The sequence below is a fragment of the Pagrus major genome, chromosome 3, assembly GCF_040436345.1.
Source record: "Pagrus major chromosome 3, Pma_NU_1.0".
In the NCBI taxonomy this organism is placed as follows: domain Eukaryota; kingdom Metazoa; phylum Chordata; class Actinopteri; order Spariformes; family Sparidae; genus Pagrus; species Pagrus major.
In genome coordinates this window covers 17,320,810-17,333,958 of record NC_133217.1, presented here as the reverse complement: position 1 = coordinate 17,333,958, position 13,149 = coordinate 17,320,810, and the positions used below count along the sequence as shown (strand labels likewise).

Below are 13,149 nucleotides of genomic sequence, written 5' to 3'. Positions count from 1 at the left end.
AGCTGTCCATAAAGAAACAGTTTTCCCAGTTTGGTGTAGCTGAACTTGGCTGGCCTGCACAGAGGTCTGACCTCAACCCCACCCGACACCTTTGGGATAAACTGGAACACCAACCATGAGCCAGACCTCATCACTCATCGACAGTGTTAGACCTCACTAATGCTGCTGTGACTGAATGGGAGCAAATCCAGACAAGTGGAGGCTGATTAAGTAACGTCCATGGTGTCAGAATGAGATGAGTTACATAAAGGTGTTAACATGTAGAATGTACTAAATGCGTGAGGACATTTTTGGAACAGAACCCTCAGTTAGCTGCTGAATTAAGACCACTAATCTTGTGTTGGCTGATTGATTAACTCTTTCATTCGCTGTCTCTCAGGGGAAGGCTGCAGACCTGTCTGACCTGGATCTGAAGGTAAGGAGCATCTCCACCAGTCTGCAATGAGAAATGTTCACACTTTGTATTAACCATCATTAACAAATGGTAAGTTAATAGTTAATTCAACTCTAGTTAATAGTTATTTCACTTTTAACAACCAATGCAATACTTTACAAACCATTCATCAAGCAGTCGTTAAGGTTATAGACTTTATAATTGCCATCCAAATAATGGTTATAGATGAACTACACAGAATTTATTAACAATTTACAAAGTATTATAGACATCAGTTTTAACCTTACAATAAACAATTGCATAATAAATGGTTTGTAACGCTTGTCTTTGTTTGTTAACACTGAATTAGCTGTTTGAGAATGTTTCATTAACTATTAATTTAGCGTTTGTTAATGATGGTTGATATAAAGTTTAACCGAAAAAAACTTTATTGCATGGATCCTGAGACCGACCTCTTTATCACAAACATGTTTCTGCCACCTTCCAGGATGTTTGCTCAGACTGCCCTGCAGGTCCACCTGGACCACCCGGTCTCCCAGGAGTCCCAGGGGACAAAGGACACCAGGGACCTCCAGGGAAAAATGGTGAAAATGGATACCAGGTACAGCAGGATACAGCTATTAATATTCAGCCATCATAACCTCACTTCTCCTGTAATGAGAGGGCTATTATGATAACTCTGCTCTTCTTTAAAGCTGTATTATAAAGTGTGTGTCTCCACTGTATTAGCCCTAAGTGAGGCATGAGGTCCTCGCTGCACGTTTGTCATCATCCATCACAGTTGGTGTGACGGATGGAGAGCCTCTCTCTGCATCATTAGCTCGGCCTCCTCTGGGGGCAGCAGTGAACGATAAGGACCCAGTGACGCTGCTCTCTACTGTCCGCCTGGACAGAGACTGATGCTGTGCTGGTGTCATTACAGGGCCCGCCGGGAGCAGCTGGACCTCAAGGACCCCCTGGAGCTGACGGTGGAAAGGCAAGTCTACATACTAACTGTGCCCTTATGGCTCCCAAAGGGCATGATGCTAATTAATTGCTATTGTCAACATTTTGCCTCACAAGGTTCAGTTAATTGGATAAAAGCACAACTCATAAAATGCATTGAGTCATATTTCAGAGCGGTGTAGCTGCTGCTTCATCCTCCTCTTTGGTAACATTTGGAACATTTTGAGGTTTTATTTTCTGTTGACAAACAGTTTCTCAGATGGATGCTTTCCTCTTGAGATTTGACATTTCATATGATCTTTCTCTCTTTTTCACCACAGGGTATTAAAGGTGATCGAGGACCTGCTGGAGGCCCTGGAGACAAAGGAGACAAGGTATATTTGTCGCTTATGACTCATGAGTCTCGCCCTTAGTTGTCGCTTCCCCTCCTTTCTTTTTGTGTTTAAACAGTTTCATTGCAATATTTTTGTATGATAAAATGACATTAGAGTTTAATCACTTTCCTCTCTATAAACAGGGTCACCCTGGACCCCCTGGCCATCCAGGAACTCCTGGCTTGATGGGTGCACCTGTAAGTCACTATTCTGGGCTTATTTGTTCATTTTATGCTCTAAATTCTGTATTTAAACTCGGTGTAAACAGGACTTGTTTGTCTGGATTTTTTTATCTCACAGTCAGGCTTTCTATTTCTGTTGACCTCCACTGACACTGTCTCTTTCCTCTTCAGGGTAACGATGGACAGCCTGGTTCCGTCGGCCCCCCGGGGCCCCCTGGAGAAAAGGTCAGACTGCACTCTGCGTACTTTCCCCTCAGAAAACTTATTACCCATGTGTCATTATTGTACAAACCTCTTCCCTCTAGCATGTAGGTCAGCCAGCCTGTGTGGTAATAGTGGCCATTAATCATTTCTTTTCCTTTGGTGACGCTGACCTGTTTGTTTTCACCAGGGCAAAGAGGGTCTCAAAGGAATCCAGGGACCACCAGGTCTTCCTGGCATGATCGTAAGAAAAGCAATTTGATGTGCAACATCGTGAATATACATACAGTCACTGCAGTGTGGTGTTGACAGTCTTTAGAGAAGCGGACACTAAATGATCACTTTCATTGATCTGCAGGGTCAGTCTGGAAAAATGGGAAAAGATGGCAGACCAGGTGAAACAGGAGAACCTGTAAGTAGATGGAGATGTTCACCTTGACATTGATCCAAAGAGTTTATAAGTTTTGAACAACAACAATAAGGCATTGTCTGCTTTTAGGAAAAAAAAATAAAATAATGTGACCAGACAATGATGATGTAACTGTGTCTGATTTTATTTCAGGGCAAACAAGGTGAACCTGGACCACCAGGAAATCCCGGGCTTAGGGGACTCCCAGTAAGTGAGCACCAGTAAACAGATCTGATGACAGAAACTGGTGGTGCAAACCTCTGTGACTCATTCACTTTTGTTTCTCTTCCTGTACAGGGCTTTAAGGGCCACAGAGGAGAACCTGGAGCACCAGGACCTAAGGTGAGCACAAACAATGAACACAAACAATTTTTACAATATTTGTTCACATCCAAATAACTCAGTTTGGACAAAAGAAGATCCCACACACTGCTCTCGCTCACCATTACCAGATTTATTACTAATTTGTAGTGTAAATAAATGTGGTAATCCCCAGCAAGACCAGAGTCGGGGATGAATCACAAACCCTGTTTGTTCTTTAGCACCATTTTCCTGCCTAATGAGCTGCAGCATCTGTAGGGATTCCCAATTACTTCCTGTCTGGTAGATTGCTCACCTATTACTGTGATGAAATGTGGAGAAAACAGGGACATGTCACCAGTGGCCTAATAATGTTGAACTGTACAAATGAATTTATGTATTACTTATTCTTGTTTTCCATGTGTTGTTGGACTCACATAGGAAACTTCTTACCTTCTTATTTTGTTCAAGTATGTTATAACAATACATTTGTGCAGTTCACCCGTATCTGCAATGCCATGAATAAAAAAAGAACACTTGCCTTCGGATTTCAGAGGATGAGAAGCACCAACATGTCTCATTTTACTTTGACAAGGCCACTTGTCACATAAAAGCTTTCGCATTTTATGCCAGCAGTGTTCAATTCAAGTTCAGACCTTAAAATGGTTTAATCTGATGCTGTATAGGAGAGCAGAAAATCAACCCCAGTGAAGCTATTATTAGGTGACAGTGTTTTACTCTATTTTGAATAGGAGGTAAAGAAGTTTATAGAGACAACATTTCGATCCCACTTCTCTTTATTAAACTTCTGTGGCATGGAGTGTTCAGTGTCCAGGCGTTACGTTCTATTTAATCACGCATTTTCATTACAGCCTTGCGCCTTAGTGATGTGCGTATAACCAGCCTCTCCTTCTACTAATTGACAACGTAATAAAGATACAGCCCATCAGACAAATGTGGAAGAAAATTGTCTTGAGGTGTCAGCATTTTTGGATTTGTAAACACTCCTCAGCTCCACAGTCATACACCCTGCAGGAGTTCAGGGAATGGTGCAAAGCCACATTCAGATTTCGTCACGCTGCACTGCCATGTTAATATGCATCATGCACTTTCTTCAGACACCTTCTCTGAGAGAGTCACTGCACCTGCTGCTTTGTCTCTCACACAGCACACACCCGCAGGAAAGGTTTCTGCCACAGTGCCATGACCAATAGCATGGCTCATTACAGACGGCTCTGACTGAGCCCCAGTGAGGCGCTGCCTGCACTGCCTCACCGACAGCAGACAACTTATTAGAGGAACTGTGGAGTGTTTCCATAGACACACCGACAATTACCCTGCACTGCTTATGATTTACTGTCACTAAATGTCAGTCATACGGAAATTATATTCACTATTATTCAGGAAATTGAAAGTTGATGCCGACAATAAGAAGTGCAGATTGAGCACAGAACCTCAGTACAATGCAGAAGTGTCATATCAATCCTTATAATTAACTCTGTGGATCTCGAGTCTGGTCTTTATTATGGAGCGCCAGAACTGACAAAAAGCAGTACAAGATTATCAGATGAGGCAAAAATATAACTAAATGAATTGTAATTCGCAAAACAATTAAAAAAAGAAAAGAAATACAAGCTTTCCATTTTTCTTTCAGGGATGTGATGATGAGATGGGGTGTTTGTGTAGGTCCAGGAAATGTAGCTAGCTTACGCAGAAATGCTGCAGGCTAAACCTTGTCAGGAAGCTAACTAGCTACAGCTAATATTAATAAGACTACACCTGTGAAGGTAATCATCCATATGCTGCTGAGTGACACTGTGCAAACTCTTCTTACAGCAGCTAAAACATTTAAGCTAGCAAGCTAATGCCAAAAAAGTTAACTTGCTAGCACTAGCCATTCATAAACACCTCTGTCTCTAAAACATCGTCCTCCATTAGCCTTTTGTTTATTTTACAATTTGTCTTTTGTTTATTTTACTTCCTGTTTTCGGGCCCTATGCTGTGTCAATACAGTTTGTTGTACTGTGTTTTTAAAAACTCTTCATGTAAACCTGATTTCTTATTTTATCTTAAGAATTTGCACTTGCATAAAAGCTTCATATATTATATTTAGCAGCTTGCTAATGATACTAATACAATACAGCTAATAATATATTAAGTACAGTAGAGATAAGCTTTTAAGGACATTAACATAACATAACTTTAAAGCCGCTATGTGTCATATTTTAATATTTTGTATTACACTGTACCCCAAAGTGTAATCAATATTGGTAACATCAAAAATATGTGTGCCACATATGGCAAATTATGGGGGCGTTGGACCCACCTTCCTGGGAATAAAGAGAGTTGTCAAGATCAATGACCTACAGTATATTATTGTAAACGTATTCTTTTAAATAATATAGTAATATACATTTTAAAAAAAAACACTTGTGCTAGTTAAAATAATGTGTTTTTAAAGATTTGGTCCCACCTTTAAAAGCCTCACAGTACACACAAGTGCTCGGTATGATTTGTCCTTGGAGCAGTCTCTGCTAGTGTGGGAGTAGTGGCTGACCTCCAGTAACTAGATACTTTGCAAAAGTTACCTTCAAACAAAAGATGTGTCTGACATTTTAATTTAATTCTACCAGTCAATAGAATAAAACACATTTGTACCTTTGGTGTCCCCTTCAGGATTCGCTCTTGAGAAAATGTCTGTTGTCCTCCCCAACAGCGAAATGAAATACATCACAGAATGATTAAATGTCATAAGCAGTAAAGTAGATGTCAACTTAGTAATAAAGTAGACTGGCCGAACTGGATCGAAACATTTTGCTATAATTATAAAACACTGTCACTGTGAGCGGAGACAATTTTCTCCTGGGCGATCAAGCAAACCTTACCTTAAATTAATCCTTGAAGTTTCTCTCATTTGATATTTTTTCATGTGTTAAACAGGGAGAAGATGGAAAGTCTGGATCAGCTGGGCGTGATGGCAAACCTGGGAAAGAGGTTTGTTACATGATATTTTTACACAGTAACTTGCAATTTCTATTCTATACACACTGGAATTACAACAACCAGGAGGAGAAGATTGTTTCTCTCTGCAGTTCCCTCATCTGAAACAAAGAAATAAAGTCATATGAGAATACAGAAGAGAGCAATCATTTTTAAATTATGAAACATGAGAACAGTAGCATCTTTTTATGCATTTTTATAAGCAGTATACATGCCACCCACGGCAAATATCTGCCTTTCGTTTTATTCCCTACAACACAATCTTGGCTCCGTCTCCCAGTCCTGTAAAGGAGCCAATCCTGAGAATAATCATTACTGCTGTCTGGAACCAGCCTCCACTGATCGATTAAATGCAGATAATACTTCTAAGTTTAAAAAGTTTTTGACAGAATACAACATTTTCCAGCAGACCACAGAATCTTTAATCAAGTCTCTTTAACACAAGAGGCCCAGTACTGACAGTGTAAAAGTTTAAACTGCAGGAACTTCATATCTTATGACATCGCACAAGTTTCATCAAATGACAAACCTAAATCCCTCTCACATACACATTTAAAGGCCACAGCACTGTTATCCCCCCACTTGTCTCGTTGCAGGATGTAACACTTCACCCAAAACCCTTTTAGCTAACTCATCCTCCGGATGTGGGGCTTAGAGACAGAATGCTCTCCTGAAGTCAAAATATTTTTCCCTCCTACTCCCTCCACAAAAACTAGTCAGTGCTCAAGCCTGCAGTTTTCCCAGCATGCCCTGAAGATGAGATATGATTAAGATCTCTTGTTTTCAGCATGTGTGAGACATAATAAAACTGCCTGTTTTTTTGTTTTCGCAGGGCTCTATGGGACCTCCAGGCCGAGAAGGGCTTAGCGGTCCAAGAGGAGAGCCGGTGAGTCATTTTCAATCACTCGCCAGGCTGTCTGACGCAAACAGAAGACAGACGCAGAACAGTGTCAAGCAGACTAATAGATATGGACAGCAAGTGGCACTCAAGTCGTTCCTCTTCCAGTCTTTGCCCATATATTTTCTCACTTTCTTTTTTTTTTCTTCTTTTGCATCCCAGGGCAAGCAAGGTGAACCCGGGCCATCAGGAAAAGCAGGTGTCCCTGGAAGTCCAGTGAGTCATGTAGTCCTACCTGCATCACCTTAAAATTGGATTTGCAATAGGCGCTGGGATGACTATCAGCGCAAAAGAAACACTTTACCACGACACATCAATGAACACATTTAATTGAGAAGAGCTAATAGAATGAATAAAAGGCAGGGTGGATAATTAGGGACAAGTAGCATTTTCAGGGCTAATCGAGCGAACAGTCACTGTATGTGGGATCTGAAGGCGAGAGGAGGAAGCAAAGGATTTCTAGAAGAGATGAGCTGTCAGATTATGATGGAGGATCGGAGTAAATGTTGTCCTGACGGGGTGGAAACATCGCTCTCCCCTGGGTGAGCCAGGATTGAAAGGAGTTGACCAGGCTGCTGCCAGCAGGAGAAAAGTGATTGCCGAGTAATATCAGAGCACGGGGAACAGGCTGGAGCGGACCGTCTCCGAGAGGCACGGGGCCTGTAATTCCCTCAGCAGGTTGGCGTGCCATACAAAGGTTTTGAATTTCACAAGTGCATCCGTAGACAAATACCCACGCAGAGTCCCCGGTGACAAAGGGCCTGAATCATCTGATGATGCAGAATGCAAATAAGGTCACGTGGGGATACATGTGGGGAAAAAAAGCGCAGGCTCGTCAAGGTTGTCCTTGAGTTAGAGATGTGAATATCAAGCCGAGTGTGTAAGGATTGGTAGAAAAGATGAAGATGTAATTAAGAGGCCGCTTTACAACTGGCATTAACATAACTACATTTTAATTGAATAGATGGAAAAACACATCAAATCCAAATAACAATGAAGATCTTATGCCTCTTGTCTGAAACAACAATGGAACAATGTCCTCTTTGTCTTCTGCTTGGTGCTAAGTGAACTCAAGCCCACCCTGAAATAATACGAGGTGCTGTTTGAAATTCAAATCAAATTCATATTTATCAAAACAGATTGGTCAAGGTTTAATTGCATGTAAGGCAGTTCATTAAGTCACACCCAAGACGTGTTTTCATCCCCATGACACTGTCTTCACCAGTGAGCTGAGCACGTTTCAGGGCTGTCCTTGCATGTATCGCATGAAATACATCCAGACTCCTGGTTTAAGATTCATAAAACATCATTACTGCATCTCCTGTTCAATTCCAATCAGGTACCTTGATAGCATGTTTCACCCTTTGTTTTTCCCATTATATTCAGTTAAAACAAGGTTTAGTTCAGAAAAAAGTGCAAATGCTATGGTTATTTTAAACCATAGTATACAGGCATTCTGTAATTTTGCTGTCTAATGTCAGTATACTATAAATTCATATAATAATATTATAAGCTAAATAGTCACCCTAATCCTCTCCACTGATTTTACCTGTCCAATATCTGGGGAGTACTACTGTAGGTGTTAAGAGGGAGCTGTTAGAAGTCTAATCAATCTCCTCAAGTGATGTCACAGTGCTGGTTGGGGCTGAAGATGACATGTTGTGTAAAATCTGGTGGTGTGGAGTCTCTGTAGCTGCTCCTCATTGCTGCTCGAGTCCACACTAGCTGCTGCCAGCCTAACACAGGACACAGGACTGGGACAAGGAGTCCAGCAGAAGGAAACTCCATGGAGGTAGCTAGTTATAATGAGAAGAGGGAAAGACTCTGGATAGATCTAGTCCCAGTGATGACCCTCACAGGTCCACAGGCTGCATGTACTGTATGGTAGTGTTGTAGTACTCCACTTTTGTCTTAAATATCTGTATTGTCTCAGAATTGACTGCATTTTTCCTCTCAGACAAAGAGGATTTGTGCCTCTAATGATGACCCAGAATGCCTGAAGAAGTGAAGTTCATTTGGTTTCAGTGGGTTTTTGACAGGGCTGTGGACCTTTCATGTCAATTTAAGGACTGTCTAACATTTCCATGTTCCACATTTTAACGCAAGTGCAGTGGTCTGGTCCTGGTCTTGACTCAGTATCACCCTGCCTTGGTCTTGACCTGGTCCCTGTCACAGTTGTGTTCTCAGTTTAGGACCTGATTAGTCTGCGATGGTTCAGGACTGCTCGACCTTAAAATCAGCAAGTGCTTTAGTGTCCCCTGAGGATGTCCTGGGCCCTGATGCACACATGATGCTAATTCAGAAAGTTTACATCTATCAGCGAGCACTGTGCGCAGGTCTTCGTTGTTGTTTGTTTAAGTTACCTGTGATAAATGATCCGTACACTTTGCTGCCCAGGTAACATGTCATTTCAAAGTGTTGTCCCAGGACTCATAAAGCTTTCAGAGCCCATTATACACTACACAATCTCACAATATTGCTGAGTACACAGATGAGGTTAATTAAAGTCTGTGAGGGTTCAGTGATTACAGGGTTTATAGGCTGACACTGGCACTGGGGCCAGGGATGGACTCAGGCTGTTTGAGGGCTAGGGGCAGAAAAAAATTAAACGGGGCACCAGATGGCAGAAAGTTGTGATGCATTTATGGTGAAACAGTTAAATTAAAATAGTTTTATTAGGTGTTTTATTAGTCCTAACTACTACACCTCTGTAATAAAAGACACAGGAAACTATTAGCTATTCAACCATTTTAAGACCAGCTAAGTTTCTAGTTCGTAAGGCAGCATTTCATGATGTTTTCTTGCACATTGGTCCACCGTAGAGGGCACTGTGTCATGTGTTATCTGCGATTAGGTATCTGAACGGGCATTTTATCAGTCTTTTTACCTTGGGGGCGCCAGGGGCCGGCCTGGAGATGAAGAGGAAGGGCAGGCAGAGGTCATCATGACAGATATAATACCTAATGTTGGAAATCAAATGCAGTTACATGTTGTTATGAGACCTGTGAGTGAGGAGGGTTTTTTACTCGACAAGACAGTATAATTTGCAACACATTTGTTCGGAAACAAATGGATGGAGCTGCACACTGGTCTGTGGGCTGAAGAATGGTTTCTTGGGAGGAGGAGTAACCGCTGCTAACTGGAGGGCAGACGATATGCAGCTATCAGAGAGGAGTTGATGATATCAGTCAGCAGAGGGAGCAGATGATCAGAAACAGCCTGGAGGAGGGTGGAGGGCAGGAGCCAGATGCAGAAAGGTTGGCAGAGGAGATAGAGAGTGATTTCAGTGGAGGGTGGAGGTATTTAGTGGGAGGAATTAGGTAATGCCAAAACTGTTATCAGATGGTCACATTTACCACACAGAGACAGGAGGGTGTAGTGTATCCATTCAAGAATATAAAAATCATTTCTGAAAAAGAGTTAATGAAAAAGACGAAGAGAAATATTCTCTACCTTCTGCTAGAATTAATGAATTTCTTCACTCTGTTTCTGTCACAACCAGCTTGTCTTGAGGCCCACATGTCCTCTGTAAATATGAATTTTAATCTCTTCAAGCTGGCATGTCCCACCGCAAGACTGGTTTATGAGATATTTATCCACAGCACTGCTGCATGTTGATAAGGACTGCAGCTAGCAAGTTAATCTTGCTGTAGCCTCAGTAATGAGCGAGGCTTTTAGAATACTGTAAGCCATGTGTGTGCCATGTGATGGACGGCCATGTCTCTGCTGTCACACAGGGTCTCAGGGGGGACAAGGGAGAGGCCGGCAACCCAGGATTACCAGGCTTTAGTGGGCCCAAAGGCCCCGCGGTGAGTGCTGGATTTGACATATTTTGATTAAAAGATTACTTGCAGCTCATAAATATGACCAGCTGGGGATAATGCCAACTTTCATCTTGATTTCCAGGGTCCACCTGGTCCAGTCGGCCCAGAGGGGAAACAAGTAAGCACTTCACAAGACCACTGATGACTAGCATGCTATAAAGTACACAGCTTTCACGCTAACATTGTCTGTTTTTGGTGTTTTGTAGGGAATGCCAGGCAGAGCTGGTGATCGTGGCCTGAGAGGAGATAAGGTAGCTACTAGAGATGATGAGAAATACAATACATCACATGGATATTAACAGATAATGTGTGATAATAGATACAAACTTGTCACCTGATTGCCAAAATGGAACCAAATGAACCATACACAAAACACATGGGGAACACCCTGTACTTCCATTAGGGCCTTCTTCAGTTTCCAGTAAGCTATCAGTCAACATATTTCTAACTGCTCTCCTCTAATCCAGGGAGACCCAGGAACGAAGGGAGATAAAGGACATTCAGGAGATCCAGGTATGCCTGGAAACCCAGGACCCCCAGGAAGAAAGGGCCACACAGGGATGATGGGCATGTCAGGACCACCAGGCGAATTAGGAGCTCCTGGACCACAAGGACCTTCAGGAAACCCCGGTATCCCCGGCCAAAGGGTGATTAATTAGATTTTGAAACAAAGATAATACTTCAGTGATATTCACCACAGATGGTTCAGATCTCAGTTTGAATAATTGAGTAAATCATTAACATGTTTGTTGTCTCAGGGAGAGTCAGTATCACTGGAGCAGATGAGACGGCTCATCCAGGAGGAGCTGGCAAAACAATTAGATGGTGAGGAGACAATTTCTTTTTGGGTCTCATCCTGCCTGCAGATCTCAGCGGGATGTTTGATTCTTCTGCGCTCATTAAGGAAAACGATGATAGACTTGTACCAAATTTAAGTCACTGTTCTTTTTCCGTCCAGCCAAAATGGCTTACCTCATGGCTCAGTTCCAGCCAGCCCACGTGAAGAGTACAGCGGGCCGTCCAGGACCACCAGGCATTCCGGGTAAGGACGGTGGTACTGGACGACCTGGACCCCCTGGAGAGCCCGGTATGCCTGGGCAGAATGGAGGAGAAGGACCCAGGGGACCCATGGGCCCTAAAGGTAGGACTGATACCAGTGTTATTAGTTTTGTGTGTCTCGTACACTGATTTCACAACTCCTATTGAGTCCAGGCCATTTCAGATTTCAATTTAAATATTAATTAGTCCAACTTAATGTCTTCAACAGAATTGTTGATATCTGATGGATGTTATATTGTTAGAATACTTTTTGAGAAATTTGCTTATTTGCTTCTGTACAAAGTTGACCAGTTCTGGTAAACTTCATAAAAAATACATCACCTCATGGTTTCACAAAGGATGGGGGACTATTTCTGAGGTGACGTGTTTTAGCGAATAAGGACCCAAATGCAAGACTCAGGGAGACAAGTTGTAGAAACAGAAAATGAGCTTTATTAACAAAGCTGATTCCAACAAAAGAAAAAGCAGACATTGAAAACACAGGCAACTAAAAGCAACAATCCAAGAGCATAAAAACACTAAACCAACGTTTTTGCAAAGAGTACAAATCCAGAAGACACAAGGAACAGAAGCAGCAAACGCAGGTAAGACACAAGGTGGAAACCAGGCCTGGGGAACAGAAGTGAAAACACAGACGAACTGACAAAGAGTCAGAGAAAGAAACTTAAATACACTACGGAGGGAAGAGAAATAAGAGGCGGGTAGTAAAGGCATTCACAAAAGTGCAAAAGAGGAACAAGACACATTAGACACATTAAAAGCTACAAAATAAAACAGGAAACAACTAAACTAAAACCTGAAGCCATGGAGTCTCCAGGAAGTGACTGCACTTTGACAGAGCTACAGGAGATATTATACAAAGCTGAGCAGACAATAACCGTGTTATAACGGCTTGGTGCTGTACACAGACTCCATCGATTTATCAGCAAATCAAAAAGGCTTTCAACGGTTCAGACAACCTCTCTACATCATACTAGCTCATGAAATGTCCAGTCTTAAGCCCGTTCACACTTTCTCTCCTTTAGACTCATATTCCCCACACAATTAATGTTATACCTTAAAGACTACTATACATGTCATGAGCCACTTTCAATTCACAGCGATGTTCATGGTCGTTCAAAACTGTTGATTAGTAAATAAAATGACTGATATTGTGCAGAAATCATAGTGACTGTTATTTTTCCTGTTCCTTGCAGGTGAGAAAGGAACCAGGGGAGAGAAGGGAGATCCTGGTATTGGTGAAAGAGGAGAGTCTGGACCTGCTGGCCCAATAGGTAAAAAAAAACATCCTCTTAAATACTGTATTTATTTCTTATTAGCTGCGTTTCAACCAATTCTGAGCCCTGAATTGTTCCTCTTCCCACAACAGGTCCAGCAGGTCTGCCTGGTTACGGTAAAGACGGAAGCCCGGGACAAGCCGGAGCCCAGGGAGAGCCAGGAAACCCCGGCCCCCACGGTCAACCTGGACCTCCAGGTCCCCCTGGCCAATGTGACCCCAGCCAGTGTGCCTACTACGCCAGCCTGGCACAGAGACCCCACACCAAAAATGTCAAGGGGACTTAA

At 42.3% G+C, this 13,149-nt stretch overlaps 1 protein-coding gene across 1 annotated transcript in view; it reads left to right on the top strand.

The window, feature by feature from the left end:
* Positions 1–13,149, top strand: part of col22a1 (collagen, type XXII, alpha 1) — a 51,930-nt gene extending 38,781 nt beyond the window's left edge. The window contains exons 44-64 of the mRNA XM_073463608.1: positions 380–415; positions 882–995; positions 1,317–1,370; positions 1,660–1,713; positions 1,857–1,910; positions 2,067–2,120; positions 2,287–2,340; positions 2,455–2,508; positions 2,659–2,712; positions 2,803–2,847; positions 5,746–5,799; positions 6,638–6,691; positions 6,866–6,919; positions 10,441–10,512; positions 10,610–10,645; positions 10,734–10,778; positions 10,995–11,174; positions 11,286–11,352; positions 11,486–11,668; positions 12,783–12,860; positions 12,956–13,149. Coding sequence (XP_073319709.1) covers positions 380–415; positions 882–995; positions 1,317–1,370; positions 1,660–1,713; positions 1,857–1,910; positions 2,067–2,120; positions 2,287–2,340; positions 2,455–2,508; positions 2,659–2,712; positions 2,803–2,847; positions 5,746–5,799; positions 6,638–6,691; positions 6,866–6,919; positions 10,441–10,512; positions 10,610–10,645; positions 10,734–10,778; positions 10,995–11,174; positions 11,286–11,352; positions 11,486–11,668; positions 12,783–12,860; positions 12,956–13,149 — 1,590 coding nt within the window. The remainder of the gene's footprint in view (positions 1–379; positions 416–881; positions 996–1,316; positions 1,371–1,659; positions 1,714–1,856; positions 1,911–2,066; positions 2,121–2,286; positions 2,341–2,454; positions 2,509–2,658; positions 2,713–2,802; positions 2,848–5,745; positions 5,800–6,637; positions 6,692–6,865; positions 6,920–10,440; positions 10,513–10,609; positions 10,646–10,733; positions 10,779–10,994; positions 11,175–11,285; positions 11,353–11,485; positions 11,669–12,782; positions 12,861–12,955) is intronic.